Source organism: Pocillopora verrucosa, chromosome 12, assembly GCF_036669915.1.
Source record: "Pocillopora verrucosa isolate sample1 chromosome 12, ASM3666991v2, whole genome shotgun sequence".
NCBI lineage: Eukaryota > Metazoa > Cnidaria > Anthozoa > Scleractinia > Pocilloporidae > Pocillopora > Pocillopora verrucosa.
In genome coordinates, this window is record NC_089323.1 from 6936774 (window position 1) to 6952813 (window position 16040).

Sequence of the window (16040 nt, forward strand, 5' to 3'; positions counted from 1 at the left end):
AGGAAGCTTTCGGAAAAATCTCACGAGGTGAGATTGTAAACAACTCGGGATTTTCTTTACTTTATCTGTTCGTTAAGTCGATCTTTATCTTCAACACGCAAATTTTCAATTATTAATTTCCTTTTCAGAGTTTATCCTAAGCATCTTTGAACAAAACGATTCGTGTTTGGACACAAACCCAACAATATTGTCAATAGCTTCGATTGTATACGATCAGATGAAAAACACGGGACGTGAGAACAGTTAGAGTCCATTGGCTGTTTGATTTATTTCAATTATTAAGTCAACATTAATGGCTAGATCCATAAGTAACTGACACTTTTGCGGACTGGGAAATCCCTTTAAACAAAGATCGTCTCGTTGCTCAACCAAGTTACCGAAAATCCGCAGTATGCGCCTTGGCCATAATGTCAACAAGCACCCCTCGCCTCCCTCTCGTCTCTCACTTTCTTACATAGAAAAATCATGCTGTTTCTGTTGCCACTTTGTCCACTACAACTTAAATCAATACAGGAGAATTGTTTCATTTTAGTTAAGTCAATTCCTGGTTTTTCTATTTCCATGTGCTTGCTTTTCTTTTAATTATTTGTCAAATTGCCGCGCTCTTGGTATACGCTGTTAACTTCTCAGGAACAACTAGACCTTCTCTGGCCTTCGAGGACCAAACAATCTTAGATGATAAAGTCATTGAGATGCGTTTGAAGAACACATTTGGTAATGAATAAGTACATCCCTCAGTTACGCGCGCTTCTTCCAAAAAGTTCCTCTTTCTTTAGCCGAGTTTTCAGATAAGCAGAGCAGGGATGGCGCAGTGGTGAGAGTTAAATTCCTGGACCTGGCCCATGTTAGACGTGGCTTTAGTTTGTTGTTGGTTTTCAGTCGTCCTTGCTCCGAGGGATTTCGCCCGTGTCCTCGGGTTTTCCTCGCTCCACAAAAACCAATATTCTAAATTCCAATTCGACCTGAAAACAGTGGACAGGAAAAGCCACTCGTGGAATGTTCGTTTTATCCTCAATAATCGCACTGGCGCTTATTCTAGGAAATCCGGTATTTGGATACGTTTCAAGGTCGTAAGTATACGTGAGATGAAGGCGACCGTGAGAGGCAAGTTTTGATAAAAGAATAACTGATATTGTCCTCTCAAACACCCTATTTCATGGTAAAATGATTCAGTTGAAAGAACGTCATGGTTAGAATTTGAGTTTGAACTTATTAAAAACCATGAACCTTGTGCCACAAGAAAACCACAAGAACCTTGGGAAAGAGATTATTAACAGTTTACAATCTCTTGCCTTAGGGTTTTCCATAGGAAGCCCAAGTAATAAGCTGTTGAAACACAACAATTCCATTTGCTGCGAGGTGAGAGTCACATTTCGCTAAATCAAACGGTTGTTACGTAATGGTTTACTCGCAAAGGTAACGCATCGCTTTTCGTTTCGCATATGACCTTTCTCTAACGGAAAATGAAAAACATCTGTCCTCTTTTCAGTGAGCCTTTGTCACCTGTAAGTAAGATTGATGTATTAGAGAAGAGCAAGGATACTGGCTATTTTAATATTAAACCGAATTCGGGAATCCTGAAGAAACTACGTTAGGAAACCACTTTCCTTTCCGCCCCAAGCCAAAAATAACTTAAGTTACACCGACATATTCAACGCTCTCATTTCTTCTCTCTGTTCCCTTATTTTTTCTCGGCAGCGGCTTATTAAAGACACGCTAAAAACCATGAGCAGCGGTGTATAAAAGTGGAAAGGTACCCTTTGTACGATAAGTTCGCGTCTCATATAAGTTGCAGATTATTTTCCTCGTAAACAAAGGCCCTACTGTTACAGCTGAAAAAAAAAACGCATTCAGCTCACGTAGGCTTATAACCTTAGAACATATTCAGCTTTGTATACCGTGCTCTCGGATGAAATTCCAGCTTGGCGGTTTCAAAGATAAGCTCTCCCACCCAAAAGATAACATAATCAAGTGTCATGGACTTCTTCTTTAGTCTCTAAAGAACACTTCGTGGTCATTTCTTACATCCACTATACTGATCTCTCTGCTTGTACTTTAGAGATCCAAAACGCCCTACAGCACTCGCCCTTCTAGAAGCATTTCTGAATCTCTAAAGCGAGAGACGCTGGAGACTGGTTGCCTAGCCAGACAAGGTTTAAAAGGTGATGAGGCAGAAGATTTCATGGTCTTTTACACAAAGCATACTTTTCCCTAGATGTAACAGTATTAGAAGGAAAAAAATTTATTTCGACAGATATAGCACAACGCGTTTATTGATCGTAGGTTTGCACTAAAAACAAAATCATAATCTTAAGGAACAGACACGTGACCAGATCATACATGGTAGAAGTCCATATGCAATTTTTATAGAAGTTAATGTGGTGAAGTGGGTGATCAACATTCCTCATGTAGTCACAGGACAACCAGGTTACGTAACAAACAGACGCATCTTGCTGTGACGTATCTTAGGGAGGGAGGTTCTTGGAGGCTCGCTACTCGCTGGAATCACTCGTCACTCGCTATAACAGGTTTCCCTGAACTTTCCGTAAAAACTCTAAAAATTTAGGAAGCTTGGCAGTAATCTGCTCCGGTTCCCAGTTTCCCTCATTTAGTAATTGGTCCCATTCTTTACAGTGGAGATGAACATCCGGCTTTTCGGGATTAACAAAGGACATCAAAGAAACAAAATATATTAGTAATGCAAACAAATTAAAAACAATATACAAATGCTGTAGCAATACCTACATCAACTGGTCCCATTTAAGCTCTGAAGTAATTACCATTCACTTCTTGTTACCAAAAGTTTACTTATAGTTAGTACCGAATCTTACTCAAATTTTACAAATGAGTTGACATAACTATTAAATAAGTAACCTTTTTCGCTTATTGCCTGTATCTTGCATAGTAATTAACAAAGACACGTCACCGAACTGTTCACTTTGAGAGATGTGATGTGAATGTGATGTGAATGTAATTTAATGTGATTTGATGTGAATGTAACGTGATGTGAATGTGAATATGAATGCCAATGTAAATGTGACGTGTGTGATGTGATCTGGCGTGACGTGAAGTGATGTGATGTGATGGGAATGTGATGTAATGTGATGCGATATAATGCAGTATGATGCAAGTAAGTGACGCACCGACGATTCAGTGAGCAAAGGGAGAAGCTAGTTTTTTGGTGGACAGTTAATATCTCAGGCATCTATAGCGAGAGGAAAACAGGCAATGCAACATGGTAATGACTTAAGTTAGTCTTAGGACAAAACTAAAACATCTGGCTCTAGGCCCGAATCAGCTGCTTTCCTATGCAAACATGTATAATAAAAGTCGTTCAATCCTACAAATGTATCTCCATATGCTCCACAAAATAGTCAAGTTTAACGTATCTAAATTATAGTTACTCACACTGCTTACTGAGCTACCTGTGAGCGAACAAAGAAAAAATTATATTCCTGAAGATATGCACCTGATGGTGAGGACGGATTTGAATCTGGGAAATGCATATAAGTGCTAAACTGTTTGTGTATGATTAGCGATACCTTCGCTTCTGATTCATTGAAACTGTACGCATCAGTCTGGTCGGCATTCACTTCTTTTGACTGGTCTTTGCAAACAGTCAAAGTGAACATGTCTCCGTCATCTTCATACTCATATCTCTTTCGAAGGCTGCGACGCTGAAAAAAAAGGTCAAACCCATCTGGTAGCTTGGAAATTGGTGGAAACTTCAGCTGACCATCTTCAATCCTCATCTCCATGAGGTAGTTTTCTAGAATTTTGTGCTCTTCTTCTGCTTGTGGTGTCTTTGTTTGTGGAAACTTTGGAACTAAAAGGGGAAAGAAGTAAGGTCAGGCTATGTCCGTTTTTATTCTGCATAATAAAATGCATGCAATATTCTCATTTGAGTCTCAAACCTTAAATTATAGGCTTAACCATTTCTTCTTATGTGATGGGTGGACCAACTGCTTTTTGTTTTCATTAATTTATTATTCTGCTGAGTTTTAATCGAACAGTTGGTTCAAATCGAATACCTGTGACCAGACAGGTACATTAGCCAATCACACTAAGTGTACTCAATTAAATTCAACATCGCAGAATTCGTTTTAGCCACCATAGCAACAACTTGCTATCCAAAGTTAGGGATTTTACAATTTGGAGGAAGTTGAAAAATTAAAAACTGTCTTTGATGAAGATTTGTTGAAGATTGTTATGGCTATGTGTTTAAAAATTGGAATCACAATCTCCACTTTCACAAAGACATTTGCTTATTCTCGGAAATTGTAGTTTTTTTGAGAAGGAAGTTATTTCCATAAGGTACGTGGGACATCATCATTCAGTTTTTAATGGTCAAATATCACTTATTTAAGTTAATTATATTCAAATTTTAGGCCCTGCCCTTTCACCAATCAGGCTAAAGGTGGCTATCAAGCTTAGTCTGGCGTGCCAATAACCTATTTAGCCTGAAATTCTTCTGTTCTTGTGGACAGAATGGGAAGGAAATGCCAGACGTTGTAAGCAGTTAGATAACCATTAATGATCCAAAGTCATATCTGGAGAAGCAAATAACATGCAGAATGTTGTAAAATCATTTTACGTCTTTTTTCTCAAGTTTGATAGAAATGTTTCCTCACATGTTCGTATTTTCAAACGGCAATCAAATCCTACAGACGGCATTAGAATGTCGAGTTTCATTCTCTGATGAAATGTATCACAGATGTGGAAAATTGGTGAGTTTGATGCATCTCCACTATGCTCGTCAGGTAAGATTTGTGTCAAGGAGTTTCTGACAGGAAGTGGAGCGCTGTGACGGAACGCCAAGGTCCCGCCTTCGGTCCCGGGTTCTTTTTCTATGAGCCATACCTGATAACAGAGGGATAATGTTAACATCTATAAAGATAAAATTTGGTCGAGCCACGGTTAATTTACACCGTCTGTAAGTGAAATCTTGGTGAACCAGCTTAGCAACACTTTTATATTCTTTAACTGACCAGACGCGAAAGAAAACGACAGAAGGCTCTTTTCTGCCAGACGTGTAATCATGCTTGTCTGTTATTGCAGTTTTAAGAATGTAAACAAGCTCCATTTCGATAGCTCAGAGTTCACCTGCAAAAAAATTACTTAAAACTGCTCAAGGTATAACGATCACAAATCAAGACAATATTCCTTGATTCGTCGTGTTATCTCCCTGTACAGTATTTGATACAATCTGGTTAATAGAACACCATGATGCTCACAGAGCTACCTTAAAATCAACCGACATCGTAGGTTTGATAGAGTATAGAAGGCCAGATCGTTAATAAAATTTTGGTAGGGTAGAAACACGCCTTCAGGAGACTTAAGAGAGTGAATAAAAACGTGGCTCGGATTAGGATGGGTAGGATGGAAAACTAACATTTTTCTCAATCGAACATTTTTATTGGTTAATTTAAAGAAAACGAAATGGCAGTAAAACACAATTAGAATTACATTAGCGTCATGAGCCTCATTAACGATGCTTAACAGATTACCGAACAACGGAACTTAATTTTCTCAAGATTGCACTTCATGATTGGTCGATTTTTTTTAATCAGGTGATCTATAACATTGAGCGACTTCATTACGATTGAGGGAGACGTGAATTAGCTTGGGTTCGACATCTGTTTACCTGTAGCTTGACAAAGATACCTTGTCCTAGCTTAGCGACCATAGTTTAGAGGCGACAGTAGCCCCACCCCGGCAGAAAAAATGATTTGCTAAATGTTCAAATTACCTTGACTCGAACTTCCAAACCAGATGGAGTGAAGAAGGTGAGATCGTAACGTATGTCATCACTTGTTGTGCTGTGAACTGTGGAGGTTGTAGACTGTCTGTTCTCTGCGTTGAGAGACTTTTCAATCTGCTCAACTTCGATTGTCTCAACTTCCGCGAAGAATGTCTTCCAACGATCGTCATCAGTTGATTCAATTCTATCTTTGATTTCCCCCAGGGTGAAAATGTCATCCTCTTCATCTACCGAAAGAAGTATACAAAAATCTCTAACTGATACCTCACCAATTCACCAAAAGACTCATAAAATCTGCAGGACTGACCTTCATCAACCTTGATTAGGTAGGCGTGACCAAAATGACACCAAATATCTACTACGACCATCTCCTCCTCCTTTTCTTGGTGAATTCGCTTCAAAATCCCCAGCACCTTTTCTTTCAGGCTTTCCGTGTCCGCAAAACCAGAGGGTGTTTCCTTTGAAATAATATAGTCATTAGTTGATTTAGCCGGTAAGACCTGAAAAAATATTTTTCACAGCTAGACGAACACAAGAACCATCACGCACAGTTTCTTGCACGAGAAAAAGTCTCGGAGTCAAAATAGACCTGGTGTTTGCCGTTCTAAATTTCTCTTCCGTGTTTGATGACGATTCTGCGACTTGGTTTTATTACATCATTGGTATTAAAACCTATATATAGCTACAATGTAAGACGAAGAAGCAACTGCAGTTCTGGACATTTATGCTGTATCTCTCGTAATGCTTTCCTTTTACTTCCAAAGACCTTAATTCAGAGGGAAACTCACCCACAGGTGGCTGAATAACTTAGAGACGAAGCTTGCTGGCTAAATTTGCTTTTGGCGGACGGAATGGATTGATATGTAACTTCTGCTAGCTGTAGTGTCGCAAAGTCTTTAATTGTAACGGAACAGACTCCAATATACAAGAAGAGTTTTTACACCGAAATTAGTCAGATCCAACGTATCCAAAACGTCCTTAGGCTTAGCAGCCAAGCCTGCAATATGCGTGGATACCCGGATATAACATCCCATCCTAACCTATTTAAAGTTCAAAGTCCATTCTAACAACGCAACTTAACATAGAAGAACTAAAACAATGTTCTAGTCATAAACAAAGTCCGGATCTCTCTTTGGCTTTGGTGTTCGAGTTGAACGTCTCAATTCCATTGCTGAGTAGGGAGGACCACTATCTGCGGGATTCCTATCATCCGAGACTGTAGATCCGAGTTGATCCAAAGGAGGCATCGCTGCCCCAGCGAACTCTTCCGACTCCAAGCAGCCGTTGTCATTGTCATCATTAACTGGTAGCTCCATGCGTGGAACTCTACTAAGAAACTTCACATTACGAGTGAGATGTTGTCCAGTCTCAGCATTGACAAGTTCAAAAGTATCTGGTCCTTTGCTACGAACAATGACATACTTCTGATGACCAAACGTGGGAATCAATTTTCCAGATTTTGTATTTGCTACAAATACAATATCCCCAGGTACTAGGTTATGTTGTTGTGCATGTCGCTTGGCATCAGTATACTCACATAACTTCCTCTGGTATTCCTTGTACCTCTCTTCAGGGTTGTTCTGATCCATTTCTGGTACTGTTGGCAACTTTGTTGTTATCTCTCTGTTGAGAAACAGTTTAGCCGGGGTCATGTTAGTCCCGGCATGTGGAGTGGATCTGTAAACTTGCAGGATTGTGGGCAGAACCTCTGTCCAGGATAGACCATCTAACTCTGCTGCTCTGATACTGTGCTTTAGGTACCTATGAAATCTTTCGACCTGCCCATTTGCTTGTGGAAAATAGGGTGATACTCTTCTGTGCTGTATTCCATTTGCCTTCATGAAGTCTTGGAATTCCTCAGCTACGAACTGACGTCCATTGTCCGTGATCAGAACTTTTGGATTTCCAAATCGTGCAAATATATCTGCAAGTGCAGTGACTATACTCTCACTTGTAATACGCTTAAGAACAATAGCCTCGGGCCACTTGCTTCTGTAATCAACAACAGTCATGATGTAGATCTCTCCAGGAAATGGACCCACCAGGTCAAGGGCACACTTCTCCCAGCAGTAATCGGGAAGAGGAGTTGCTGTATTAGGTGTGTCTCGTCGTAGTGGCTGAAGGCGCACACAAGTCTCGCAATTTCGGCAGTAGTCTTCAACATCAGAGTCCATCCCCGGCCAGAACAGAATTCTACGAAGGCGTTGCTTGCAACGCACAATACCTTGATGAGCCTCATGTGCCAAGGTCAATGCCTTTTTTCTCAACTTCTCAGGAACATAAATTCGTCGACCTCGCCACAGTAGGCCCTGTGCAAAGCTCAGTTCATCTTTAAATGTTTCCATTTATTATTTACCAGGTTCTGGGTTCCATCAAGTACCTTCACCACCTCTAGTAATTCAGGGTCAGACTCTCCAGCCTCTTTTATTTCATCAATTGAGAGCAAAGCATCAGCACTTTTGACAAAGTGTACATGCTCCTCAACAAAACTTGTTTCTGTAACAGTAGCGTTCAAAGGTAATCTTGACAGTCCATCTGCAATGTTCTCAGATCCAGGTTCATAAGTGAGTGTGAAGTCATAGTCCTGACATCTCAAAGCAATCCGTTCCAGGCGAATTGATTGAGTGTTTTTATTGAATACGCCAAGTAGTGGTTTATGATCAGTCGAGACGACAACGTGGCGACCATAAATGTAAGAATGCATCTTCTGCAATCCGAACAGCACAGCCATTGCCTCTCGTTCGATCTGCGAATATCTCTTCTCTGCAGCAGTTAGACTTCTGGACGCATAAGATATGGGCTGCCAACGGCTGTCAACATTTTGCAGCAAGACACACCCAAGACCGACTGGGCTGGCATCTACTACAAGTTTGGTCTCGGCTTCCAATGAGTAGTGTGCAAGGCATGGTGCTTTAATCAGAAGCTCTTTAACTTCCTCAAAGGCATTGGATTCTGTTGTACTCCATTTCCACACCACACCCTTCTGCGTAAGATATCGTAAGGGGGTGATCACTGTTGCAAGGTTGGAAACAAACTGTGTAAGGTATGTAATGCTTCCCAGAAATGATCTCAGCTCAGCTTGGTTTTGAGGTACTGGTGCATCTGCAATGGCTTTTACCTTGTCAGGGTCAGGCTTAATGCCCTCAGCAGAGATGACGTGTCCTAGAAATTTCAGCTCACACATGCCCAAGGCACACTTGTCTGCATTGAGACGAAGGCCACAGTCTTGAAGTTTAGCCATCACTGCACGAAGATTCTTCCAGTGTTCTTCTGGTGTTGACCCGTACACCACAACATCATCAAAGTAGCTAAGCACACCTGATAAGCCTTCACACACTATGCTCATGACCCTTTGGTACACCTCTGGTGCTGACGCAAGTCCGAAGGGCAGCCTTTTGAACTGATACACTTTGCCTGCGGCTATGAACGATGTAATTTCTCTAGATTCTTCCGCTAGGCGAACCTGCCAATATGCTTTCCTTAGATCCAGAGTCGAAAACATCCGAGCCCCACTCAGTTGCCGTAACAGGTCTTGGATTCTAGGAATTGGAAACCGCTCTCTTACCACTGCTTTATTAGCTTCCCTGAGATCAACGCACACTCTCAATTCTCCATTCCCCTTGTAGACAATCTGCACAGGTGATATCCACGATGCTCCTGTCGCTTCTTCAATCACATCTTCTTGGATCATTCGCTCTATTTCTTGTTTCAATCTATCCTCTAAGGGTGCAGGGACTGGCCTTTGTTTTTGTACCTTGGGAGGGACATCTGAATTGATTTTAATTTTGTACTCATAATTCTTAAAGTCTCCGAGCTCTTCCTTGAAGAGATTTTCATACTCCTGATAGATCTTCTCCCTCGCCTTGGTTGGGCTCTCCCCTACTGCATGGATTTTTACAAGGTTGAGGGTGGACAGGGCGCTTCTTCCCAACAGGGGGGGACCTTCCACATCGATCACATACACTGGCTCCATTACTTCCATCTTATTGCATCTCAGTTTAGCATCAAATACTCCTAAACACTTGAGGTCTCCTCCACCAAAAGCTGAGAACTTGACATTGGTTGGGTTAAGAGGAATGTTCAGGTTGTTTCTAAACCACTGTTTCGGGATCAAGGTTTTAGCACAGCCAGTGTCAATCATCATTTGAACAAGTTTACCATTGATTTCAACATCAGTTTCAACACCCAGCCCCTCATTATTAGTAGTATACAAAACATATTCAGGGTTAGACTTATCTGACTGATGCTGGACTGGCTGGACAAACTTTACATCTTCTTTATTCTCTGATTCTCTTGATCTGCAATATTTCCAAAAGTGACCAGTCTTCTTACATTTTATGCACTGTGCATTCCTAGCTTTGCACCTTTCGTTATTAGCAAGATGATCCGTTTTTCCACAGCGAAAGCAGGCTTTTTCTTTCGCTTTATTTACTGAAAATCTTACCGCATTAACATCAGATTTTCCAGGAACGTTTTGGGCCCCGTGACCCCCAAGTAGCTGTGTATCCTTCTTTGCAGATTCAATTGCTCTCCCGAGCGTCTGGGCTTTTTCCAGTGTAAGAGTCTCTCCTTGTTGTAGTAGCTTTTCTCGTAGATATCCGTCAGAACACTTCTCTATAACTTGACCAAGAATATTATCATCATTTGCTTCCCCGAAGTCGCATGTTAGACTCAGCATACGTAACTCTGCAATGAAGGTATCAAGTGATTCATGTTGAAGTTGAGCACGTTTTCGAAACTTGTGCCTCTCTGCCCACTTGTTTCTCTTCGGCTGAAAATGTGCACTCAACGCTTGTTTAACTTCCTCAAATTTCTTGTTCTCTCCCGGCAAACCTGAGAGCAAACGCTGGACTCCCGTCCCCGCAAGATGTAGAAGAGTAGCTTTTTGAACGTCGTCGCTTTCCTTATCTAATTTCGTAGCAATTCGGTAGTTGTCGAAAGCATCGAGCCAAAACTTCCACTCATCCGCCAAGTTTGTCGCCTCTAAATTAACTGGTGACAACGAAAACCTTTCAAAACTCATCTTGGCCTGTTATCCGATTGTCTTTTATCCTCGTCGCCAATTTGTAGTGTCGCAAAGTCTTTAATTGTAACGGAACAGACTCCAATATACAAGAAGAGTTTTTACACCGAAATTAGTCAGATCCAACGTATCCAAAACGTCCTTAGGCTTAGCAGCCAAGCCTGCAATATGCGTGGATACCCGGATATAACACTAGCAATATCATTAAAACTCCTAGATTACCTTCAAAGAAATATTGACTCGATGTACCGAGAAATTTTCACAAGGGACATTTAAGAGAATGTGTGATAATTAGAAAGGATAATTAGTGATCGAATCTCGCCAGTGGAAGGACCAGTACAACTGGTTCTGTTTCCATGAGAGTCTCAACCATTTTTTTAACCATTTTTTTCATAGTGAAACGGTGGTGGAATCCCTCTACCAGTACTCACAGGAGGGTTCCGAAAAAATGATAACAAATTAGGTTGAATTATGTGAGAAAAAATGAAATTACTAGCTTTCACAGAATTTGTTGGTAGGTATTTTCGTTAATTCAGATTTGAATTTAACGACATACCTGTTTTAGAGGATCATCCTGTAGTTCTAGCTTGAAACACTTGTCCCACGTCGTAGTGTTTGGTGAGGGTTGCGCGATGGAGAGCTTAAACTCATGGTCTTCTTCCAAATGTGCTGTGTCCACATGGACAAATCGTGCGACGAATTTTTTCTTGCTAGTTTTCTTCATGGGGGAGAAAAATAATAATCGCATATGTATGCAACGTTCCAGTTATTCGAAGCTAGGATAACGCTTAACGCTTGGATAACGGATAAAACGCTACCCAGCGGATAAGTGTTAACAAAACGTACTGCGCTATCCACCGGATAGAGATTTATCCAGTGGTAAGTGTTCTCTGAGCTACGAACAACTGGGGCCTCTAGTGATTACTGGGATGCACGCGCTCGTATTGGTCGAGGATTGCGTCAGATCTGGCTAAAATCACCTCTCGCGAGGAAGCGCAAGGTAAATTTCAAAGTAACTGCCTCTCGTTCTCCTAGAAGTGATAATCGCGATAGAAGAAAATTCAATTGCGATGAGTACAAAAGATGCAACTGAGTTAGGCGGAAATTTTTTTTTAAAAAGAAAGATACGAAGGTTTTGCTAATTTATTTTAATAAACCTGCTAAGACTCCTTGCTTATCTTGATACGAGTAGTCACTTTAGTTGTCACAAAAAAATGGGCAATGCTTTAATTACAGAATTCACGACTGAATTCGAAAGCAAGAGACAATTAAACTAAAACAAATGTTTGCCCCAGGCTCAGAGAACATTGTTGAATAATCCACAATACGATTATTCAACAATATTCACTGAGCCTGAGGCGAATAATTGTTAAGTGTACACCTCTGTAATTTCAAAATGATTCGTTTTGCGTGGGATTTTTGATGATGGCCACTGATGTCTTTGCCGTTAAAGATATGTTTTATCCGCTGGTCACTGAAGTCTGTTACTATAATCCTTTTATCAGGCCCATAAGGGGAACGAAGATTCTGCAGGCGATCAAGTTGTGCTTTCATTAAGAATTGGGAAATTGGTTTTCACTAGAGGTGGTAAATTATGGACGTTTTCCCTTGAATTGAGCTTACGGGCAAGCACAGACAGGCAAAATCAAGTTAATTGACGGTTCATTTACTGATTCGTTTCATTGCTTGCGACTTAACAATATTCTGGGAGTCACTGGGGATTGGTATTCTATCCCTTAGTGATATCCACCTAAAAAAAGTCCCACAAAGTACTCTTCGTATCACAAAAAGACTTACCACGGTGTCCTTTATTGCCCGAATAGCTAACTTCTGACTCTCAGGAGATCCCTTGATATACAAGCTATTCCTCTCAAAGACTTTCAAAGTTGCCTCAGTTTTTGCTTCTATTTTATTCAAATTCATGCGGTTTTTCCCAATTACTTTAGCCATGCAATCTTCTGGTATGAAGGTCAACTTTTTCCACGACCCTTGGTCAGGGCTATCTTCTCCCTAGTTGACATGATTCAAATGCGAAAAAAAAGAGCCTGAATATGTAATAATCAGGGTGGGGAAAAATTATGGAAAGAAGGAAGGAGATATGAAGGTGATGCAAAAGGTCAGTGGAAGGAAAAAAAGAACGAAGGAGGAGATAAAAAAAAAGTAGGAGGAAAGGAAATTAGTAAGGAACAATGGAAAGAAGGAAGGGAGACAGGAGGGAAGGACAGAATAAAGGAAGGGAGGAAGGACATGAGTGAGGAAGGAAAGGAGGAAGGAAGGAAGGAGGGAGAAGGAAGGGAGGAAGGAAGGAAGGAAGGGAGGAATGGAGGAGGGAAGGAAGGAAGGAAGAAAGGAAGGAAGGAATGGAGGAAGGAATGGAGGAAGGAAGGAGGGAAGGAGTGGAGGAAGGAAGGAAGGGAGGAAGGGAGGAAGGGAGGAATGGAGGAGGGAAGGAAGGAAGGAATGGAGGAAGGAAGGAAGGGAGGAAAGAATGGAGGAAGGAAGGAAGGAAGGAATGGAGGAAGGAAGGGAGGAAGGAAGGGAGGAAGGGAGCAATGGAGGAGGGAAGGAAGGAAGGAATGGAGGGAGGAAGGAAGGAAGGAAGGGAGGAAAGAATGGAGGAAGGAAGGAAGGAAGGAATGGAGGAAGGAAGGGAGGAAGGAAGGAAGGAATGGAGGAAGGAAAGGAGGAAGGAAGGAAGGAAGGAAGGGAGGGAGGAAGGAATGGAGGAAGGAAGGAAGGAATGGAGGAGGAAGGGAGGAAGGGAGGAAGGAAGGAATGGAGGAAGGAAAGGAGGAAGGAAGGGAGGGAGGGAGGAAGGGAGGGAGAAAGGAAGGAAGGGAGGGAAGAAGGAAGGAAGGAAGGAAGTAAGAGTTGGAGGGAGGGAAGGACGGGAGGAAGAAGAAAGGAAGGAAGGGAGGAAGGAAGGGAAGAAGGAAGGAGGGAAGGAAGGGAGGAAGGAAGTGAGGAAGGAAGGGAGGGAGGGAGGAAGGAAGGGAGGGAGGGAAGAAGGAAGGAAGGAAGGAAGGAAGGAAGTAAGAGTTGGAGGGAGGGAAGGACGGGAGGAAGAAGAAAGGAAGGAAGGGAGGAAGGAAGGGAAGAAGGAAGGAGGGAAGGAAGGGAGGAAGGAAGTGAGGAAGGAAGAAAGGGAGGGAGGATGGAAGGAAGGAAGGAGGGAAGGGAGGGAGGAAGGAGAGAAGGAAGGAAGGAAGCAAGGAAGGAAGGAAGGAAGGAAGGAAGGACGGAAGGAAGGATGGAAGAATGAAGGGATGGAAGGAAGGAAAGATGGAAAGGATGGAAGATAGGTGGGCCTAATTGTGACCCGCTATCATTCACTAACTTGTACGCTAACTGCTAAAATCCATCAGTGCAAACTTTTCTTTGTGAAAGTTTTTCTACGGCTTAAAGAAAGTTAGGTGAATGACATAACACAAACAGCACAATAAATAATAACATAAAAGGGGTAAATATAAATGTGAAACTCACACGCAAGACCTTTTCGATAATCTGTTTCGCACGGGTGCGCTGTTCTTCTGTTCCTCTTATGTAAACAAGATCTTCTTTGATGACTAAGTCCTGGATTCCACTTCGGCTGATTATGTCCATTTTTTTCCAACCTTTTTTTCCTAAAATTAGTCCCACCTTATCCTTTGGGATGTCTATTTCTTCCTCCTTGAAATCTGCATCAACAGTTTTTTCATACCAGCTTGGTTGACCTTCTGCTCTTCGTTTTTTATGTTTATCTTTCTTCTCTTGTCCTTTTGATTCTCCACCTTTCCAGGACACACTCGACATCTCTGCAAAAGATTATAAATTTGTATTTCATTCACCTTCAGTTAATTTCTTCTATTTTCAGCCTTGGCGTAGTATTCATATCTCTCGCTCTCCACACTTGGCAGAAGGAACGCGAAAACAAGACCCAAGACAAGTTGCTTAGACACATCTCAGGGAACAAGCCGTAATGACAGTATGACAGTTTGCTTCATGTGACATGGAAAAGTTTTGTGAAAATCATCTTTGTTTCATCTCACAAATCAGAATTTTTTACATTGCAATATGTTGCGCGTATCCAGACTGGTTTGAAATTCCCCAATTAATTTTAGACGAATAGTTGCAACAAGTTGTCCCCGCTATCATGCTATCTAGACATTGGTCTCTATCACAACATGGTCACCCTCAGCCTCACTCCAAATCAAAGACTTTGCATCTAAGTATACAACTGTAAAGTGGCGTATCGGAAATTCTACTCTGAGCTTTCAAGAATTCTCATCTAAAATTGTCCCACACATGAACTTTCCACAGAGCTTGTTTAACGAAACCAATTACATTGCAGGAAAATAAAAACAACGTCTGCAACTTCTTACAAACTGTGGCTAAATGCCCGGCAGCCGCTCACGATCTCAAACAGACTATAAAATACCTGAAAGCTAGACAATTTTCAGATAATTTCTCTTGAAATATTCTTTCAAACTTTCCTTTGCTGTCATATTTTTCGGTTTGTTTAGAAATGTCAGGCGATCCCGAAAATTCTTTCAGTAGGAAGTTTGTAAAATTCCTAAGTTCCGGGCGAGTGTGCCCGGCTACTGGACATTTGACCGTGTTATGGAGATAGCCCTAAGAAAGAACAACTTTGATACCGTACACGTATTAGTTTTGCTCGTTGCAAAATCTCATTCACACGTAAATTGGTGACCAGCCTTGGCAGGGTCGTAAATGGAAACATTTCAAATAATTTGCGAAGAAAGTGGACGTATTTCTTCATGAGAGCTTCTGAGAACTAATGACATTGAGCGAAATTTTTGCTTTTGTAAACTTGGTCACTCAAAAGAGATTGTCTCTAATGGACCTTTGGTTCGACGAGTCTACGGTCCTCTGATTTCCATTGACTTGTTTCTTGTTCATAATTAAGCTGTTTCATGAAGATTATGTCTCTTTTAAACATACATACCTAAGCAAAGACTTACAAACCCTTCGCATCACACGAACTTAGGTTGGATAGCTCACTCTGTAAACACGCTCTCTAATAATAGCAAGAACATTACCTCAAATCTAGAACGAACGGGAAGCAAGCTCCAGGGGTCTTTAAGTGGTCATACTGGCAGGTGCTTAATGATCCTAAGAGGAACGTGTTTCTTGACGCTTTGATTCATCGAATTACGGCAAAGTTACGAGGAAAAGGATGTATGTCCTGTTCTGAAACAAACGACTGAGAAGCTAAAGGATAGCGATTCGTCGAAATTGACCTCTGACTTGACGCTC

General features: G+C 41.4%; 1 protein-coding gene across 1 annotated transcript; it reads right to left on the minus strand.

The window, feature by feature from the left end:
• Positions 1 to 1740: 1740 nt before the first annotated feature.
• On the minus strand, positions 1741 to 16005 carry LOC136277240 (uncharacterized). The gene is made up of 9 exons (XM_066158980.1): positions 15824 to 16005; positions 14268 to 14578; positions 12582 to 12794; positions 11341 to 11502; positions 6069 to 6219; positions 5750 to 5988; positions 4632 to 4860; positions 3543 to 3826; positions 1741 to 2651 (listed from the first exon to the last, which is right to left on the minus strand). The coding sequence occupies exons 2-9, from the start codon at positions 14574 to 14576 to the stop codon at positions 2520 to 2522; spliced, it is 1719 nt and encodes a 572-aa protein (XP_066015077.1). The 5' UTR covers positions 14577 to 14578; positions 15824 to 16005; the 3' UTR covers positions 1741 to 2519.
• Positions 16006 to 16040: the final 35 nt, after the last annotated feature.